The sequence below is a fragment of the Gopherus evgoodei genome, chromosome 10 (assembly GCF_007399415.2).
Source record: "Gopherus evgoodei ecotype Sinaloan lineage chromosome 10, rGopEvg1_v1.p, whole genome shotgun sequence".
Classification (NCBI taxonomy): domain Eukaryota; kingdom Metazoa; phylum Chordata; order Testudines; family Testudinidae; genus Gopherus; species Gopherus evgoodei.
In genome coordinates, this window is record NC_044331.1 from 82,465,203 (window position 1) to 82,484,886 (window position 19,684).

Consider the following 19,684-nt stretch of genomic DNA (forward strand, 5'->3'; position numbering starts at 1 on the left):
TCATTTTTTTCCCCAAGCATGGGGAAAATCAAGTGAGTTGCTAGATTTCAGTACAGACTGCACTATGGCTCTTGTGTGTTTATGGGATAAACCTCTCCTCTAACGCTGCTTTGTTTCCAAAGCCGGGCATTGGGAATCTAGCAGAGACTTTGTGGTGAGTACTTAAATGGTGGCCATGCTGTCTGTAAAAAGTAAAGGGAACTGGGGTTGTTAAAAAGCAGTGGTTAAATAGTCTGAATGTGCCCCCACCCACCCCCACTCCCCCCCCAAAAACCAAAGGGCAGATGGATTGCAGTAAACTCAATAGCAAAACCTGCCCCTTGCTCTGGGTTCAGTTCTTGTAGCTGAACTATCCTTCTGGAACAGTTGTGGTGGTTTTGTTGGCCCTGTTTTCCTTAGTGACTGTAGTACCTGCAGCTAAGGGATGGGTGCCCATAACGTCCCCCTGCCATTTTCCAGCTTGTATCCTGCCACTCCAGATGCCACTTCCAAAATTCCAAACACTTAACTTTTGCCTCCGCCCTGCCCTAACCACAGCTGTTCCATCGCCTACGGTTCCTGCTTCCATTTCATTCCATCTGTGCTCTACTTACCCCCTGGCTTGCTGTTCTTTTGTCCCCTTCCTATCACCACCAAACCACCTTGCCGTTGTAAAGAGAACGTTCTTTATACATCATGCTAATCCCTCCCCCACGCCCTCTGCAACTGCTGCCTAGTTCTGTCCTCCACACAACTAACTCAACAAGTACAAAACAACAAGAATAACTTTCATGGATGTAAACCCCAGACCTGCTGCTCAAATCTCCACAGAGAGGGAAGCACGTGGGGATTGCAGCACAAGGAAAGTCAGCCTGGATCCAGTCTATGGATTGTTGGAACACAACGCTGTGTGCAAACCATCTCACGCACAGCAGGAGAGAGGCATCAGGAGCTGGAGAGTGAGAATAAGCAGCAAAAAGGTAAGAAGAACTAACTCCAATGGAAGTGTCTTTAGGGAAACTCTGTCTCTAGCCTTTGTAGAGTTACTAAGCAGGAAAAGTGCACAGTTTTCCCCCCATAGGGCTCTCTCCTCGCCTGGATTAGGTAGTGGCAATACTTGGAAAGGAGAGCTCTGTTACAAGCCAAGTGTCTTCTAAGAGTGGCAGCAGTGGAGGCTAGATGGAGTCTAACAAGATGCTGTACCATGAACAATGGCCCCTGCTAATACTGGCCTTTGGTTTCGAAGAACTCCCTAGCATAATGTTACCTTTCAAAAGCTTTGAGCAAGATGTAGGGGGAACAACAACTAGTGCATCGCGAGAGATCCTACTGCCACTCAGCTCCACTGGTTGGGCCAGCCCGGCCCGCACCTCATCTGGCACAAGAGCACGCACGCCACATGCACTCTGACACCTAATACTTTATATACAACAAACATTCCTGGAAAGAAGCACTTAATACATCCTTTAAATAACTCTGACAACAGTGTTCTGTCTCCTATCTACATGTGTCAAACATGGTACCGATGCTATGAAAATATAGCAAATATATACATTTCAAAACCCCATATAAATTACTTACAATATACATAACACGGAATGACAAGGGTGAGGTGAACACAGGCTGGCCAGGGGGTTTCCATGGGCACTAGCTGCCAGGGAGATTTGACTGATGGTAGCACCACTTAGCATAGCTGGAAATAATTTACATAGGCTGTGGCTGCCCAGAATAGGTGCAGTTGATTGTTACCCACGCCAATTTTCTAAAAGGGAGTGCTGGAAAAGTACCTGCCATGGCAGATCAAGCATAGCACAGCTGTAGCTTGATATACTGTGGATTACAGCGAAGTGGGGAGTGGAAGCCGTTGGAGTAGGAGCGGATACATCTTCCTGTCCCAGACAGAAGCAAACCAAGAACCATCTGCCCCTGTCTCTCACCACCTGCCTCCACCGGCAGGTGGCTTATCCCCTGCGTCACCTAGTGCATTTATTTTTTGAATGCATTTGTTCCTTTTTGGAAGCTCCTAAGAGTGCTGGTGAGTAAGTTTGAGTGTTATGAGCTGGCACCCAGCCCCTGAGGCAGGGCTGCAGCCGGGGATGGTTCACTGGGGAACTGCATTCACATTACCGTTTGCTCATTTCCGTTTATGGTTTTGTTTTACAAAAAAAATACTGCTTTCATGATACATTATTCCATTCTCGTTAAAACGGTCGCATGTGTCATTGTTAGCCAAGGAAAGCATTGTTAAAGTGCTCGGCAGTACGTACAAAAAAGTAAACCAAAAAAAAAATACATATGTCAATACATTCCTTCAACTGTAAAACCCAAGTAGCCGACGAACCGTACTTACTTACCCATTCAATCCACTGGCTGGGGGATGATCAGTAGCTAAAGGGGAGCTGGGCCGGAATGGAGCCAGCATGCCGGCAGCCCCCTCTCTTACCAATTAAAAGAACCCCCCCTAGGCCTCCAGTACTTTTTTGGTTGAACTGTCACTAATTGCCATGTCCTAAGACTGGCTAGTTATTGGAAGCAGTGGCTTAATGTGGATTTCATGGTCATTCATATTCTTTAAATATTGAATTTCTTTAAATACAAATAATAATACCAAATGCTGGAGGATACTACGAGCCAATACTGGAAACTAACTGATCTGGGTGTAGATATTGTCTCTCTCTATTCATGGCAATACAAATATTTAATTAAATAGCCCCCTGAAACCTGTCGTTTCCTCCACCCACAGTGTGTCTGGTCTATGCATCCAAAAGTCCGTTAAACCTTAACTACTCGCAATTTCAGCTCCTCTCTTCCCATTTTGGCGCAGCCAGCTGAGCACGGGAAATCCTGCTTGAGTTGCTCCTCGCACCATTCACGTTACTTCGCAGCAGTTCTTGATAAAGCAACTGAACAATAACAGGCCTCTGCTTTTGGAATCTGTTCATTTTGTTTGAAGCTAGGGTCACTTAACAAGAGAGATGCTTCTTTTTAATATTGCCCTGATTAATGTTGCTTTTCCTCTTGCTGCCAACGCTAAATATGACTAGGAGAAACCCCTGCGGCTTCTCTCATCTGGCCACCTTGGTGAAGCAAGGTCTCTTGTCCTGGACTGAAGGGTCAAACAGTCTCCAATGAAACCAAAAAGCTGTGAAACCGTCGCTAAAGTAAACAGGAAACGGAGGCACCTAGGTAATAGAAGCTGCCAGTATGTACAACACAAAGTGGCTGTGTCCATCTTCATTAGGCACTTGGGAGGCTCAGGACAACACCTGTACTCTTAGCCACGCGTCCCGAGGCGGCAGTGATGCTGCTGGCATCTAAGCTGGCCAAGAGCCCAGGAAGGCACAGTGGCTCCCCAGTCCTTGGCGTGGCATGAGTGCTTCAGCTTTCCACGCTGGTTCCCTGTGACTCCTTTCTGGCCCCAGGCTGTGGTGGAACCCTCTCGGGCCACATTACGAGGATCTCGCCTCCTTCCCAGGGGTGGCACAGTGAGGTATTTTCCCAGAGACACTGCACGTGGTCTCCAGTTACTTGATGCTGGGGTGGACCCTGTTCTTTGCCCGCAGTGACTTTTTCTTCCTGACCGCTGGCGCCGTGGTGGCATACGTCTTGTGCGGGGAGAGTAGAGAAGCCACGCTGAGGCCCCTACTGGCTCGGACTATCCGGCTGGGCACACAGCCTGTGCTGCTTTGCAGGGCACCCAGGGTGCTGGTGGGAGGGGAGGGCAACAGAGGGTCTCGGGGAGGGTGCAGGTCGGTGTTGGAAAAGTTGTCAGGATAAAGTCCCTGTGGCCCCTGATCTGTGCAACCCAGGCGGTACTGACTCAGCAGGTCCTCAGTCATCTGGATGTACCTCATCCTGGTCCTCCTGCTCTGTGAGTCCTCCAGCTGCTGCTCCATGCGGTAGACGTCCTCTGTCACCTGGTTCACTCGGTCAAACTGGGCCAGCAGCATCTCGAAGAGGGAGAGGAGCCGCTGGACATCAGCATCCACCTCTGAGCTCTCTCTGGTGCTTAGCACCAGGCTGAGCCCGTCCAGCTGGCTTGAAGAGGTGGAGGCCCTGGAGCTGTCGGAGGCTGCGCTGGGGGTGGGACCCCGGAAGGACTTGTCGCTGGAGGATCGGGATGGTAATGGCTCCATCCCTTCAAACCTCACCTTGTGCCGAAACTGGAAGGGAAGGGAGAGCAAAAGAGGGTTAGTGCAGAAAACAGGTACTCGTGAACTCTTGCCTGTCGCCCTGAGGGGCCCACTCCACCCCAGCAGGAGGGATGGGGGTGAGCTTTTCATGTCAGCCTTGAATGACTATCTCCAACTGCAGAGGGCTCCCCACTTGGCCTGGCCGGATGGTGGAGTGACCCAAATGAGGGGATGGGGGTTTATATATCCACCAGTCTGATTAGAAACCAAACTGAACAGTGGGGGTGGCACAAGATGGACATGCCAGGGACGATGCTGGAGGCAGTCTCTGCTCCTGCCAGCCAGGGCATGCGCACTGCCACCAATCCTCTACCTGGGACACCAGCTACAGCTGCCAATCCTTCCAGCTCCTGCCAGTAGTAGCCCATGACCCATACTGCTGTGGGCAGTGGCCTGTCACAGCTTGCCCCCACCCGACTGCCAACTGCAATGAGGGAAACAATCAGTGTTTGTATTGCCGGTGAAAACACTGCAAAACCATGCACCCAATGCTGCCCCCAGGGGACCTGCACCTCTGGCCATGATCCACCAGCCAGGAGCCCGGGCCTCCCCCTGGCTAGCACACTGCACAGAGGTGGAGGGTGGAGCCCTGTGGGACTGTGCACCTACTTCCTTGACTTTGCTGAAGCCCATCCACAGCTTCAGCCTGCGGACGAAGAGCTCCACCATCTCGTAGTCCTGGGGCTCAAAGGCTGGGCGGTACAGCTCAAAGTTCATCTCCCGGTAGCTGTGGACAAGCACTGCGGCGAACAGCCTCAGCACGATCCACATCTCCAGGATGATGTAGCTGGCGCAGAAAAGGTAGTACAGCCCCGAGGGCTCGGGCAGACAGAGCCGGAGGTTCACACTGCCGTGGACTGCAGCCACGAGGAGCAGGAGGCTGCTGCTGAAGCTGTGGAAGGATTCTGAGCAGGAGGAGAAAAGCTGCAAAGGAAACAGAGGTTTCAATTAAAGGCCATTGTTTCAATGGCAGAGTGGCCATATTACCCCTTCGAGACTGCCCGTCGGTCCCAGACCTCCGAGCGCCTTGCAAAGGGAGGCAAGCAGCAGCATCCCCCGCTGCACCTGCTTCACCTATCAGCTACAACATTGATGGGCTGCCCCTGTGCCCCCTGCCAATGGAGCCTCAAGGAGTTCTTGGAGTTTCATCCCCATGGTCCCGCAGTCACTGATGCCTCTGCTGCAGGCTAGGAAGGGGCCAACTGCAGTGTGGCCAGATGAGCTGAGACTCACTCACCAGAATGCTCGGGCTTGGATCGGAGCTGAGGTCTCTCTAATTAACCCTTCCCTTTGTAGCTAACCAAGTATCTCTCCCTCAGCAACCCACAGCATAGGGTGTGTCTTGACTGTATAATACAAATCAATATTTACCAGGAAGCCAAGCTGGGTATAAGCAAGGACGAGCAGCGCGAAGGCCAGCCCTGCAGCAGCTAGCTCCTTCGTGGACTTCCGCAGGGTTTTGCCAAACACGGACCATTGCCGGACAAAGCGCAGCTGTTGGGCAGCCTGAGACCAAAGAAGAGATGCCAGGTTTATACCCGTGTGGATCAAGCATTTCTGGGGTAGCTTTCCACCCTGCACTGTTGCAAAGAAACAGACACTGCATGCCCGGTGTTCAGAGTCCACTTACACAGCTGGCATGTGGTTGATGAAAGTCCACGTACCCTCAGTCTGTTTTCAACCCCAGCCACTAAAATAACTGCATTGGCTTAAGCAGCCCTCGGTTGAGGGGTTTGAACTCATTTAAATAAACACAGCAAACTTCAGAACAAGAGTCCCCAGCGTGTGCTGCTCCTGCCAGCCGCCTGGGCAACCATTACACTCTGCCAGTCTGTTGCCACGTTGGTCCCCTCCCCAAATGGTGGGCAAAGTTTTTATCAGTGACCTGAGAGCCTAAAGCTGTCTGCACGGCCCTGTGCTTCAGACTATCGAGACGTGACCTGTTGTGCTGCGCTGTCTCTCCCGTGTGACTGCTGGGGGTGTGAACTAAAAGGTACCTCATTCATGTTAATGCTTTGTAATGTGTCTATTGGCCTCATACAGCCAGGCTCTGGTTAAGGGAGGGGTGGACGTTTCCGCATTGAGGGTCCCTTGCAGAGAACGTCCTGCCAGCAGCCCTGCCTCTTTATAACAAGGGAGCTCTAATTCGAGTGCTACTGTCTCAACTGTAACAGCCTGGCCTAGGGCGGGGGAGGCTTCAAAGGATAAAACTAACCCCTTGTGTGGCTCTCTGCTGGAGCACAGACCAGTATAATGGCTAGGCATCTGGTATGTAGAAACTAGGGGCCTAGTATGCTGGCCACCGTTGTTGCATTGTGTGGGTATGCTCCCTGTCTGTCTTTTCTGACCCTGTAAGGTCTAAGGAGCAGGGAGTATCTTTGTTCTATTTGTACAGCATCTAGCGCACATTTCTGGGGGGTTGCTTAGTGTCACCAGCCCTTTTCTGAACAGCTAGTTTGCAGCTGCACTTAAGCTACATCTCACTACCATTACTAATTCATTCATAGTACCAGGGTCCCAAGTATGTAAATCTAGTGAAGAGAATAGGGTCAAGTTCATCTATATAAACTGGGGATTGAGCACTATGTAATTTAACCCAGGTTTATAGATCAGAATATTATAAGAGTTGGTGTATTGCATTGTACTGTCTGAGGGCTCATGGACAGATCTTCAAAAGGGCTCAGTACCAACAATCAGATTTTGGGAGTGGCTGGGAGCTGAGCTCTTTTGACAGTTTGGCCTGCGAAGCAGAGTTCTCCTTTGAGAAGTGAGCGAACGTGACTCCATGTTTGTGTTTCACTGGTTCCATATCTGGTTGGCTGGTTTACACAAATGGGCATCTGAAGATCACCTCTTCATCTTCAAGGCTGGGTTTTGGAAAGTGAGATGGCTGGAGTTCTTTAGCTCTACCGCAGTATCATAGGGTCACAGGACTGGAAGGGACCTCGAGAGGTCTCTAGTCCAGTCCCCTGCACTCATGGCAGGACTAAGTATTATCTAGACCATCCCAGACACGTGTTTGTCTAACCTGTCTGTATTACTCTTAATAAAGGAGAGACGAGGATCTAATTACTACTCGTGCTCTGGAACTAACCCTGCCCAGGAAAGGAGGCCTGGGACAGGCGTAGCTGACTCAAGTGTTACTCCAGCTGCATGAAGTGGATTTAAGACCTAGCCATACCTCGCAGCAGGCCCACGCCTCACCTTTAGAGTCAGCAGGAAGAGAAGGGAGGCGGCCAGGCTGTTGAAGACCGAGTTCAGGAAGGCCACCTGGTAAAAGCTGGTGAAACCCTTGCGGTTCTTCAGATACTTTGCCCACTGCTGGTCAGCGAGGGTGGCTTGGCTCAGATGCACTACCACAGTGCAGGTGGTCAGAAGGATGAGCAGCCATTGGCTGTAGCTCCCAAACCAGGCGAAGTAGGCCCTGCCTTCCTTCTTGATGAAGAGGGATTCAGAGACCACAAAATAGACCACAAACGCCATGAGGAAGACCTGTAATGTAGGGGAGGAGAAAGAGTTCCACCAGAAAGAGGTGGGTTGCAATTACAGACCTGCAGTGCTGTCAGTCCTTCATCATGGCACTGCCCACTGGCCCCTTGGAGCAGTGGCAGGGCCGTCGTCCCGTGATGGCACAATGGGGCCCATTCTACTGGCCTTTAACTCCCACGATGATGTTATGGCTGCAACCCTGCCACTGGAACATGGGCCAAATCTGTCCCTGGTGGAACTCCGTTGACTTGCTGGTGATAGGTAAGCACTGGAGTGTGAGACAGGCTCTCCCTTTCTCTGGCTCCTGAGGGGCCAAGTGTGCTATCACCACAGCGCTCCCAGCCCAGAGAGCTAACTTAGGACCAAGCCTCACCTTCGAGCAGTGGTGCGCTGAGTTCCTGTTAGACCCTCAGGGCCTGCCAGCCTTGGGTGGATGAAAGCACAAGGTTCCATGACCCTCCCCCAGGCGCTTAGGGCAAACCCTGCCCAACTGGAAGCTTCTGGGAAGTTTGGGTTTTGTCTGTCAGAGGGCCCTGCCCATGCCACAGCCCCAAAGTGCCCCTCATCGGTACACAGGCCTCATCCCTTAGCAGTCGCCCATGAGAGGAGAGGGTGAAACATGTCTGGATTCTGCCTGAGGGGGGATTTTTCCCTCTCCCACCCAAAGAACTCCTCCAAAGGGAGGTTTTCAGTGACTGTATCCCTTGTACTAGAAGCGGTGACCGGGGCATGCGGGCTTTGGGCCCAGCAATGGGGGTGGGAAACCATCAGCCAGGTGACTCTGAGCCGTGGGAGAAGGAGGCGCAACTATTCTCCTGAGCCAACAGCACACCCTAAAAAGGGGGTCCCCGACAGCCCTTCCACAGCACAACTGTCAAGCGAGTCTGGGAAATGGGCTCGTAGCAGCAAGCAGAACAGGGCTGAGTAACTCTCTCCAACAGCCAGATCCCAGTGACGTCCATCCACTGTGCTAAGGTTGCGACTGAGAGCAGGGCTGCGAAGGAGGGATAATTGTACCAGGACCCTGAGCGCATGGGCCCCGCAAAAGCCTGTAAGTGGGATGAACGGGGGTGGGCATAACAAAAGTGATGGGAGCCCCACATTTCTCTCCACAGGCCTGACTGAGAGGAGCAAGGCTGCTGAACTGACCATCATGACAAGCTGCAGCGTGACTCCCCCACTGAGACGCAGCAGGGGGAAGGGCCCCACTGTGATGGCGGCCACTGCTCGCCCCGCCGTGGGGAACTCCAGTTGCAGGGTGATGGCGGCGTGCAGGTCCACGCTGGGGTTGTACTGCGTCAACTCCACAAAGACTGCTCTGCTCCTGTGGGGACAGAGAAGCGAGCAACGGTGTCCGTCATGTCAGGTGGCACCATTTATTAGGGGCTGCCAGAGCAGCTCAGGATCTGTCTGAAGCCGGGTGTCCACCGTGAGTGGATCTGAAGCCCATCAAGGAACCACAGAGGGTAACACATCCTGCCTGCCTTGGTTGGATAGAAACAGCCTGACAGCGCACCGGTGATGAGGGAAGATAAAGGGGGGTCCTCTGAATAATCACCCCCCCAAAAAACACTTCTAGGCTTGGCAGACAGCACCTCAACTCCCTGCACTGAAAAATACAGATTAGGGCTCGGTACCGTTCCCAGATTACAGCCAAACTCAGGGCTCCTCCCTCCACTGCCTTGCCAGCTGCTTACATGTTGTTGATCCAGTTGTTCTGCTGAAGATAGTCCACGTGCACTCTGCTCTCCTCCAGCGTGGCTCCCAGCTCTTGGATGTAACCTCCACTGTCATACACAGAGACATAGCCCCAGTACCAGACTCTGCAAAAGAAGAGGAGCCACTGGTTGCATTTTGGGGGTGGGGAGTTGCTGACCTGGCATCATAACTCAGGCAGAGCCAGGAGGAGTTGCATTGTTTTACTTTCCGTGCAAACGGAGGATTGAACTGACTTACGGTAAGTGTCTTATTTAATGCATCTAGGGCATGTGAGAAATTACAAACAAAACCCATAACAACTGAAACGGCCCAAAACAGGCCCTAGCCCACCCCCCCTCCAAACCCATCTTGAAACACGCCTCCCAGAAATGAGCCAGAGCCAAACAAATGCTAGAACGGAAGCTAAATGAGCACAGACCCAGATTTTATACCTGTTTCCTGAGCCCCTCTAACCGGCAGCAACAGGATGCTACCACCAACATGCAAAACTTTCCCTTGCTGAGGTTTTAACTTGCTCTGTAACTCACTCCTGCTCTCAAACAGTCGTTTTGAAATATCTGTATCCCTGGCACCTGCCTCCTCTGCATTGGCAAAGTACCTCCCAGTGGCACTCGCTTAAACACACAGAGCTCCACTCTATCTTCCATGCAGTGTGTGTGCCACAAAATAGCAAATGGGGCTGCATGATTCATGCCAATCAAACTGCTAAGGAGCACAACCAGCTGGCAGCTGGTCAGAACAGCACTAGGCCTTCTGTATTGTTCATTCGGTTGGCTCTCGGGGGCAGCAGTTGGCTGAATTGACTTGACAGCTGGAAACGGAGTGGCTGTAAGAACCCAATACTGTGACTGGATTTTGCAGCCAGAACAGGAAATGTACATGTGGAACGCGCAGCTTCGTACCCTGCTAGGTCAGGCGGCGAGTAGGACCACGTCTGTGTTGAATTTACAGATACCCTCTTCCAGCCAACAGCATAATCGCCAGTATTAAAGCTGTTAGACTCGTACGTGCATTTCTTCGCAGCAACAGATGCATCCGTCCCGCTAAGGAAATTGTGAATAGTATCCAGGCATTCAGCTGAAAAGAGGTCAGCATCATGTTATCTTGGCAGTGACGAGACATAAGACTGCCTGCGCTGGGGTGTTTGCCCCTATCTGAAGGGGTTCAGGTACCTTGGAAGGGGTTATTAACCTAGTGGACTGCATCTGGGGGAGGACTAGGCTGGATAGACAAGCGCTAATGGAAGGTGAAGTTCAGCTGAGCAGCTGTAGCCTGGGCTGGTACAAAGCTAGGAAACCGAGACCGGAAGGGGTTGCTGGGGAAGGAGGCTGCAGCCACTCCCTGGCAGTTGGGAGCTTGAGTCAGACCCCAGGGGCAGGCCGGAACACCAAAAAAGAGAAGGGAAGTAAGAAGGAGCAGAGGGCAATAGCAATGGGGTTTGGAAATAAGCAGACGGTCGTTGCTGGATAGCAGGTCCCTGTGCCAGAACCCAGAGTACTGAGCAGGCCCAGGCTCCCCTACCAGCCACTGGGGAAGTGGCACAGACCGGGAATTACAGAAGACTGCCGGGTGGATTGTCCAGTGGGATTTAGCGACCCTAGAAGGGAAAAACTACCTAGTGACTTGGCTGGAGTGCTGAGTCATGGAGACAGAGCACCCTCAGTTCTGGAGCGTGAGACAGGCCATAGGCTGAGTGAGTGATGGAAGCAGGTGCTGCTCCAGATGAGAGCTGTTCCCCAGACCCAGCCACCACCCGATACATGGCTATATGAACGTCCCAGTGCAGAAACCTATTCGTCTACAGCTTCTCCCGCCTCCTCCGTAACTGAGCTACTGGGCTGAGCACTGGAGAACGTGAGTCAGGTGGCTCAGACTTTGCTCCTTCTTGGCTCACCCCATCCTGATGGCCAACCACCCTGGCTTGTTGCATCCTGTCTGAAATCGGGCAGGGCCCGGCTCTTTGGCTTTTGTACCATACCTGGCATATGTTCTTGGGTGTAAGAATAACCAGGAACAAACCTGCAGCCTCACTGGCCAAACGTCTGCAGAGAACAGCGCTGTGCAAGCCAGCTACTGCGGGGCTAGAAAACTAGAGCCGGCTCTCAGCTTTGTCCCTCCCTGTCTAATTGATCTGAATCTCTTCTGGGAGGTGCCACTACTCCCAAACAAAAACAGCGGTGTCACCTTCCTGCAGGCGGAGCTGACGCAGCCGTGGCACTCCCAGCATGGTGCTGCAGCTTTCTCGCCCCGACTGGTTATTGTAGAGAGAGGGCAACAAGACCTGTGACATCCACGCCCAAAACTCATCGGATCTGTGCACGCAGGGAGGAGAAGAGAGGAAAGTTCATCTGGTCAATGCAGAACAAAGTGTCTCTATTCAGCCCAGCCCCATGCCTAGCTCTGGTTCTGAGGAGTTCTCTGTCTGAAAGCTTGTACCCGGCCACTGGGGGGAGACTGAGTTTTGGAATGGTGACCTCACCTGCTTTTCAGAGGCCCAGCTGCTCAGCCAGAGGCAGGCTTTATTCTCCAGACTGCTATCCTATCCCCTGAGAGATCATACAGTATAGTCACCTGGGATGCAAAAACCCTACAAGGTAAAACTAGTCCCCTGCTTCAGTATATTGTTACAGAAGATTGGGCCGAGAAAGACCTGTCAGAACATCTGATCTAGTTCCAGGCCAATGCACAATTGTTCTCCAGTGTTATACTCGAGTGATTTTATCCAGCCTCGCTTCGAATGAGCGAAGAAATGAGGCTTCTACCACTTCCTTTGGGAAACTAAGCCACAGTCAAAGTGGATCTGGCCATTAGATATAATTTTTCCTTTTGTTCAGTTTCATCCCATTACACTTTCCCTGTGTCGCTCTAACCTCACAAAATAAGTGTCCCGCAGAAATCTTTTGAGCCTGATTCTCATTTACATTAAAGCCACTTCACAGCATTCTTGTGGTGTAAAGAGGCCTTCAGCGGGGTGTAGCCACACATCTGCTCCCACGGCAGGGCCCCTTTCCATGGCCAGTGCAGTGTAAATGAGAGCCAGGTCCCCCTGTAACCAGAAGCTGAGTCTGCTCTCATTCAACACCACTTTTAAACCAGTGTAACTGTACTGACGTCAGTGGGATGACTCCTGACTTCTATCATTGTGAATCAGATGTAACATGGATTCTGGCTCTAACTTTGCCAAGTCTCATTTGTCCATGGAACAATCAAGATGGCTGACACAAGGCCAGAACTAATTCCAGGAAAGCAGCTCTGGTGCCCTTCTGGACAACAGGGATGATAACGGCCTGAAAACCCCACCAGGAAATCGTCATCTGGCTACGAGCACCAAGGAACGGTAGGTTTAATATTTATAGAATAGATTATTATTTTTGGTTTTCATGCGCCTCTTTATTGCTAAATCTTCTTTAAAGCTGTGGTTTTTAAAGGTCATCTCAGTCTGTCCTGATGCTGCAACTCTGAATTCGTTGCTCAGATACCAGAAAGGGAAGTATAAACTGATTTTTTTCCCCATTTGTATAGCTCCTTCCAACAGTGGAGCTCAGTCCTTTAGAAACATTAATGAATTAGAGCTCACAGAATCCCTATCCCCTTTTTACAGATAGGGAAATGGAGGCACCAAGCAATGAAAGGACGTGCACCCCAGGGAAGGTGTGATGGAGGCAGAACTAGAATACAGATCTCCTCCTGAACTCCTGCGCTGGGTGTCAGTCATAAAACCATCCTTGACCTCCCAAGGTGAATTTCTAAAATTAACATCTGGCAACTCAGACACGTACATTATAACCTCAGCACTGAGGATCTTGTGCATCCCTGGGTGCCTAATGATGAGAGAAGGAATCCGAGCAATACAGTTAGTGAAGGGACAGTCTCTCCTGTCTTCTGACACCATGAGACTGGACGCACCAGTGACTGTCCCATTCGAATGGGAGCAGCGAGGGCTGCAGCGACCACAGATGATTTGCTATTTGCATGTGTGTAATTTGTGACAGGTAAAGAAACGCATCTGCTCACTGACTTCCAGTGCGAACCCCCCCAGTGTTCAGCCTGACGCTGCCTGCCCCAGAGGATGGAACAACCCACAGGGCTTGACGCTCCGAGCCCCACTGGGGTTTCGCAGTTACCTCTTGATGCGGAGGAATTCCTCACCGCCAAGCTGCTGCTTGAGGGAGCTTTGCAAGAGGAAGGCCCTGCCGTTGCGGGAGGCGTCGCCGTAGTTGGTGAGCAAGGTCACCAGCAAGAACAACATGTAGATGAGGAAACTCTGGCAAGCAGAAAACAGAGGCAGGCGGTAAGGGGGCTGCTCTCAGCCTTTGGCATGGCTCCTACCTTGGTGGGAGCAGGGCTGCTGAGCATACGAAGCAAGCTGTCCTGCGCCCCAAGGGCTGGATCCTGCTCGCCTTGGATGTCAATGGCAAGACCCCCATCGGGAGCAGGAGCAGGCCCCAACATCCTGGTATGTTGTTTTTCCGTATGGGAGCTGCCGTTAAATGAAATCCAGACCCAGATCATGGCCTTGTAACAATTTTTTTTTCTCAAACCAGCCATGTTCAAGTCAATACAGATTGCACAACATCCTGGCGCGCTCCGTGCTGGCAGCCCTGCTTATGTAACAGCTTCCCATTTAGAGGGGTTTCCGTTCTTGAAAGGGATAGCACCCAGTTCAGCACAGCACAGCTTTTAAACGCTGGGTGTGTTGCTAGCACCAGTTGGAAATATTAACAGTGAAAGATCCTTAAAGCAATGGAATCTCCTTTTCGAGCTGGTTGGCTGTCTGCATTTCACTGGGCCTGTTCCCGTTTTCTTATGCCCAAGGCCGGAGCTGTTGTGTCTCCAGCCCTGCAAGGGAATGCTTTGACCCCAAAACCAACTGATTTCACGGGGAGTATATAGTTCCATTCCTTTTGGGCCTGGTCTACACTGGGGCGGGGGGAGTTGATCTAAGTTATGCAACTTCAGCTATGGGAATAACGTAGGTGAAGTCGACATACTCAGATCTACTCACCGCAGTGTCTTCACTGCGCTGGTTGACAGCTGACACTCCCCCATTGACTCCGTCTGCACCTCTCGCTCTGGTGGGGTACCGGAGTCGACGGGAGAGCGCTTGGCAGTCAATTTATCATGTCTTCACTAGACACGATAAATTGACCCCCGCTGGATCGATCGCTCCAGAGGTAAGTGTAGACATGCCCTTAGATTTGGAACCCTACCACCTAGCTCAGATGTAACGCATTTCAGTCACAGATCTCAAAGCACTCTAGAAAGGTGGGCAGGATCATCACTCCATTGTGCAAATGGGGAAACTGAGGCACGGCGCTGGGAAGGGACTTGTTCAAGGTCACTCAGCAACCCAGTGGCAGAGTCAGGAAGAGAACCCACGTCTCCTGAGTCCCAGTCCCACGCTCTAGCCATACCTCCCACTTTTAAACAAAACCTGTGCAGTGGGCCTCAAGGACTGGAGAGACTCACCCAACCCTTCGTATAAGCCGCACAGGCAGGCACAGTTAGTTCCTTGCTTTGTTCTCCTAACCTGATATAAGGTGTGTACTTTAGGTCAGTGGTTCCTAATCCTTTCAGGGCAGTGCTACTGCTTCCCATTCAGTGGGGCTCACTTGCTAGGCTGGGTGGTTTGCAGTCACAAAGATGGGGTTTGGAGCAGCCCACGTTCCATGGCAGGTTACTGCAGGTGGACTCTGATGCAAGGAGGGGCCAGGCCACACGCTGGGCCCAAGCTCAGTGTCTTAGTAAGGTAGAAAGCAGGGAGGAGTCTCGAGGGTACTTATGGATTCCAAAGTCAGGAAGGACCATTGTGATTGGCTAGTCTGACTTCCTCAATACCACAGGTCAGAGAACTGCTCCCCTGCAATCATTCCTAGAGCAGATCGGTTAGAGAAACATCCAGTCTTGATTTCAAAATTGTCACTGATGGAGAATCCACCATGACCCTTGGTACATTGTTCCAATGGCTAATTCCCCTCACTTGTTAAAACTTGACACCTTATTTCCTGTCTTTGTCTAGCTTCAACTTTCAGCCATTGGCCTGTACTAGACCGTTCTCTGCTAGATGGAAGAGCCCAGTATTAAATATTTGTTCCCCATCTAGGTACTTAGACTGTAATCGTCACCCCTTAAACATCTCTTTGTTAGACTCAAGGAGCGCAATCTAGTTAGCTTATCACAGTAAGGCAGGTTTCTAATCTTGTTTAATCATTCGCATGGCCCTTCTCTGAACCCTCTCCAATTTATCAACATCCTCCTTGATCTGTGGACACCAGAACTGGACACAGGATTCCAGCAGCCCTTGCACCCAGTCCAAATACAGAGGTAAACTGACCTCTCTACTTCTACTTGATATTCCCCTGTTTATGCATCCTATGATTGCATTAGGCCTTTTGGACACCTTCAGCCCATTATCCACCATCACCCCCAAATCTTTTTTAGCGTCTCCACTCCCCAGGATAGACCCTCCCACCCCGTAAGTATATTCTTTGTTCTGAGAGAGTTACATTTAGTCTATTAAAATGCATATTGTTTGTGTACACCAAGTTTACCAAGCGATCCCGATTGCTCTGTATCAGTGACCTATCCTCCTCCTCTTTATTACCACTCCCCCAGTTTTTGTGTCACTTGCAGATTTGATCAGGGATGATTTTAGGATTTCTTCCAGGTCACTGATAAAAATGTTAAATAGCGTAGAGCCAGGAACCGATCCCTGCAGGAGCCCCCTGGAAACGCACCTGTGTGGTGATGCTTCCCCATTGACATGTTGAGACATATCAGTGAGCCAGTTCTGAATTCAGTTAATACGTGCCATGGTCATTTTATATCGTTCTAGTTGTTTAATCAAAGTGTTGTGCGGTACTAAGTCAAACGCCCTACAGAAATCGAAGTCTATTATGTCAACACTATTCTCTTTATCAACCAAAGTTGTCATGTCATCAAAAAAGATATCCAGGTAGCTTGCCAGGCGCTTTACCTTTAGCATCTTGTGAAGCAGTTTGACCTTCCTGGCCTCCTCCTTGGCCTGGAAAAGGGCAAATCCCTGAGGAGGTCGGACTTTGTTGATCTTCTCTGAAACATGCTCGACAAACGGATACTCCACCAGCGTGTCGTCTTCCTCCGGATGCAGGCGCTTTGCAACCAGTGCAAAATAAAGAGCTTCCAGCAGAACCTGTGACCAAGGAAATCAATGTGCTTTAATGCACCTGTATAGCAACCCCACCAGAATAAGGCTGTGTAGGGAACATCCTCGCTGTTCCTAACATGGATTCAAGCTTGAACAGAGGAGCCAGCCTCGACTTGGATCCATGCATCTCCATGGCAGCCAACCATGGGTCTGTGCTAACAGATTTCTCCTCTCTGAGGTAAAGCCTGTCTGGCTGTTGCCATCTGAGATTTATTCTCCATTTGCCCCATTGAATTGTGCTGGGGGTGGGGAAGAACATCCGTGTTTTCCCAACGCAGGATGCTGTACGGCCTGATACACAACAGCAATAGAAGCTCCAGCTTTGCACCTCTATAATTTCCACAGCTGCTTCCCTGCTATAGGCAGAGATATTGAACCATTTCACGGCCTGCCGAGGGCTTCTCGATGCCAATTCAATCAGGGCTGATCCCCTTTCAAAATCTGCAGTAACTTACACGGGGGAATGATGGATAAGGAGATATAGAGAGAGAGAAGCAGGACCCTGTTCAACCTAGACTCGTGGGTACTGAAAATCGTAAAACATTAAGCAATTTCAGCTACCTGGAAAAGAAATTACACACACACTCTCTCCACATCCCTCCTTACCTTCAGAGGTTCCCAGACCAAGAAGGATGCCAGGAAGCTGAATATCCCTGAGATGAGCCACATGAGGGCAACGCTGGAGGTGAAGCCCACTCCAATCCACACAGAGACCCCAATGGAGGTGGCAAAGAAGAGGAGGCTGACGGTGTGAGCCAGGTACGAGCACCAGTGCGGCAGCAGGCGCTTCCTGAATGTGTGGTCCACAACTGCAGGGAGCAAAGCAGAGGGCTGAAATCCCACAACGATGCTGCCAGCAATCAGCCAGGCCGAGCAACTACCAGCCCCACCAGAGACCTGAGCCATTGTGGGGAGCCCTCAGAAACCTGGGTGCTCTTTAGAAGGATTGTCCAGGTTTCTGCAGCTCCTCTTCCCAACCATGCTGGACATACCACATACATAGCTCGCTGCTGAAATGCATCCATCCCTGAAGTGAAGGGCAGTAGCCATCCGTCCGCAAAATGCACCGGGTGTGTGCGTGGAAGGGTAGCCATTCTGACTCAGACACTGGCCCTTACTCACCAAATCTTACCAAAGACCCAGGGGATCTCTAATGCCCAGCCAGGGCCTTGGCTTATGGTGTCACCCGAAAGACCCAATCCAAGGAGCTCGTTCCGTTCACCTGGGAAGGACAAGGGTGACTCTGCGAGGCCTTGAACCCGCATGTCACCGGGAGTCTTGATTCCTCCTAACCGGCTGCTTATGCCTCTAAGCCCCCCTGTCCAGGAGGGGCTGCTTGGACAGAGAGACGCTTTCATCCAGCCATGTGACTAAGCTGTACAAATCAGATACTACAATAGTTCAGGTAAAATCAATTGATGGATTTTAATAGGCCCAAGAGCCCCAGCTCCGTGTTCAGTTTTCTGCACTGAGAATAGAGGCTGTAGTGCAAGAAATTCCTGGGGGGGTGTCTTTGAAAGCAGGACAGCTCATGCTAAGAAAGCCACTGCTCTTAGCTCTTTACCAGGACCCTTAAGTGGAGAAGCCAAGAACCTATTGTGATGTTACAGTCTATATGATTTTATAAAAATATGCTAATGAGTGAATATAATGTCACCAGAATATGCTTCATGCAAAAGGCCTCTTGTAAGGTATCATTACAAAGCGTATAAGTTTGATCATCCTATTTCTATAAGTGTACCACTCTTGTATCTGAAACTAGAAATATGAAATAGAACTCTGAGGGCCTATTGTAATTATGCAAAGTGCGGGCAATTAATGGTGGTTTGGAATCTTGATGGCTCCCATTAACCAGGACAATTGTCTGCAGATGGGTGTGTTTTACCTGTAAGTCTTCCTGTATACGTGTGTGCTGGCAAGTGGGTAATGAAGTCTTGCAGTGACATGTGATCATGTCACCTGAACTGGAATCCATCTTTAACCTGGTGTCTTTCCATTGAGAAGGAGGGGGTGGGAACCCAGAGAGGGACAAAGGATTCCCACCTTATTCAAAAGATATATAAAGGTGTGGAACAGAACAAAGAGAGGAGAGGCGCCATCATGAAGAATCCCCTAGCTATCACCTGAGCTGGAACAAGAGCTGTGCCAGGGGAAAGAATTGCGCCCAGGCCTGGAAGGCATCTAGTCTGAGGAAAAAACTTACTGAAGCATCTCTGAGGGTGAGATTATCTGTGTTTCGTTTGATTAGACATAAATTTGCACATTTTATTTTATTTTGCTTGGTGACTTACTTTGTTCTGTCATTACTTGGAACCACTTAAATCCTACTTTCTGTATTTAATAAAATCACTTTTGACTTATTAATTAACTCAGAGAATGTATTAATACCTGGGGGAGCAAACAGCTGTGCATCTCTATCAGTGTTATAGAGCGTGAACAATTTATGAGTTTTACCCTGCATAAGCTTTACACAGGGTAAAACAGATTTATTTGGGTTTAGACCCCATTGGGAGTTGGGCATCTGAGTGCTAAAGACAGGAACACTTCTGTGAGCTGCTTTCAGGTAAACCTGCTTTCAGGTAAACCTGCAGCTTTTGGGGCAAGTAATTCAGACCCTGGGTCTGTGTTGGAGCAGATGGGAGTGTCTGGCTCAGCAAGACAGTGTGCTAGGGTCCTGAGCTGGCAGGGAAAACAGGAGCAGAGGTTGTCCTGGCACATCGGGTGGCAGCTCCCAAAAGGGTTTCTGTGATCCAACCCATCACACCTATCACCACCCATGACCCGTCTCCCATCCGTTCAGCTCTCCGCCTCCTGGCCATGGGAGAGGCTGGCCTGTAGGGAGATGGTGTGGACTGTTTGTTTGCCCATGTTATACGTCACAGCACAAAGTCTCCTTTCCTTCTCCCTCTTGTTTAACTGGTTTGAGTTTTCATTTGAGTTCTAACTCCCTTTCCCCTGCGCTGACATCAGGACCCTCCCCTACCTTCAGGTCTAATTAGTTCACGGCTGCAATCAACCCCCCTGTAGGGAGTGGTGGCTTTGTTGCACAGGGTAGGTAAATGCCTTTGAGCACGAAATGCCAAGTTAGGGCTTTTCCAGAAGGGGTTTTTATGATGAT

General features: G+C 50.6%; 1 protein-coding gene across 1 annotated transcript in view; it reads right to left on the bottom strand.

Moving 5' to 3' along the window:
- Window positions 1-273: 273 nt before the first annotated feature.
- The window catches only part of PKD1 (polycystin 1, transient receptor potential channel interacting), an 83,334-nt gene continuing 63,923 nt past the window's right edge, over window positions 274-19,684 (bottom strand). Inside the window, exons 35-45 of the mRNA XM_030577643.1 lie at window positions 17,173-17,375; window positions 16,357-16,551; window positions 13,505-13,644; window positions 11,565-11,692; window positions 10,283-10,457; window positions 9,359-9,484; window positions 8,811-8,985; window positions 7,377-7,664; window positions 5,544-5,678; window positions 4,782-5,096; window positions 274-4,142 (exon numbers count right to left, since the gene is read on the bottom strand). Coding sequence (XP_030433503.1) covers window positions 3,504-4,142; window positions 4,782-5,096; window positions 5,544-5,678; window positions 7,377-7,664; window positions 8,811-8,985; window positions 9,359-9,484; window positions 10,283-10,457; window positions 11,565-11,692; window positions 13,505-13,644; window positions 16,357-16,551; window positions 17,173-17,375 — 2,519 coding nt within the window. The 3' untranslated portion in view covers window positions 274-3,503. The remainder of the gene's footprint in view (window positions 4,143-4,781; window positions 5,097-5,543; window positions 5,679-7,376; window positions 7,665-8,810; window positions 8,986-9,358; window positions 9,485-10,282; window positions 10,458-11,564; window positions 11,693-13,504; window positions 13,645-16,356; window positions 16,552-17,172; window positions 17,376-19,684) is intronic.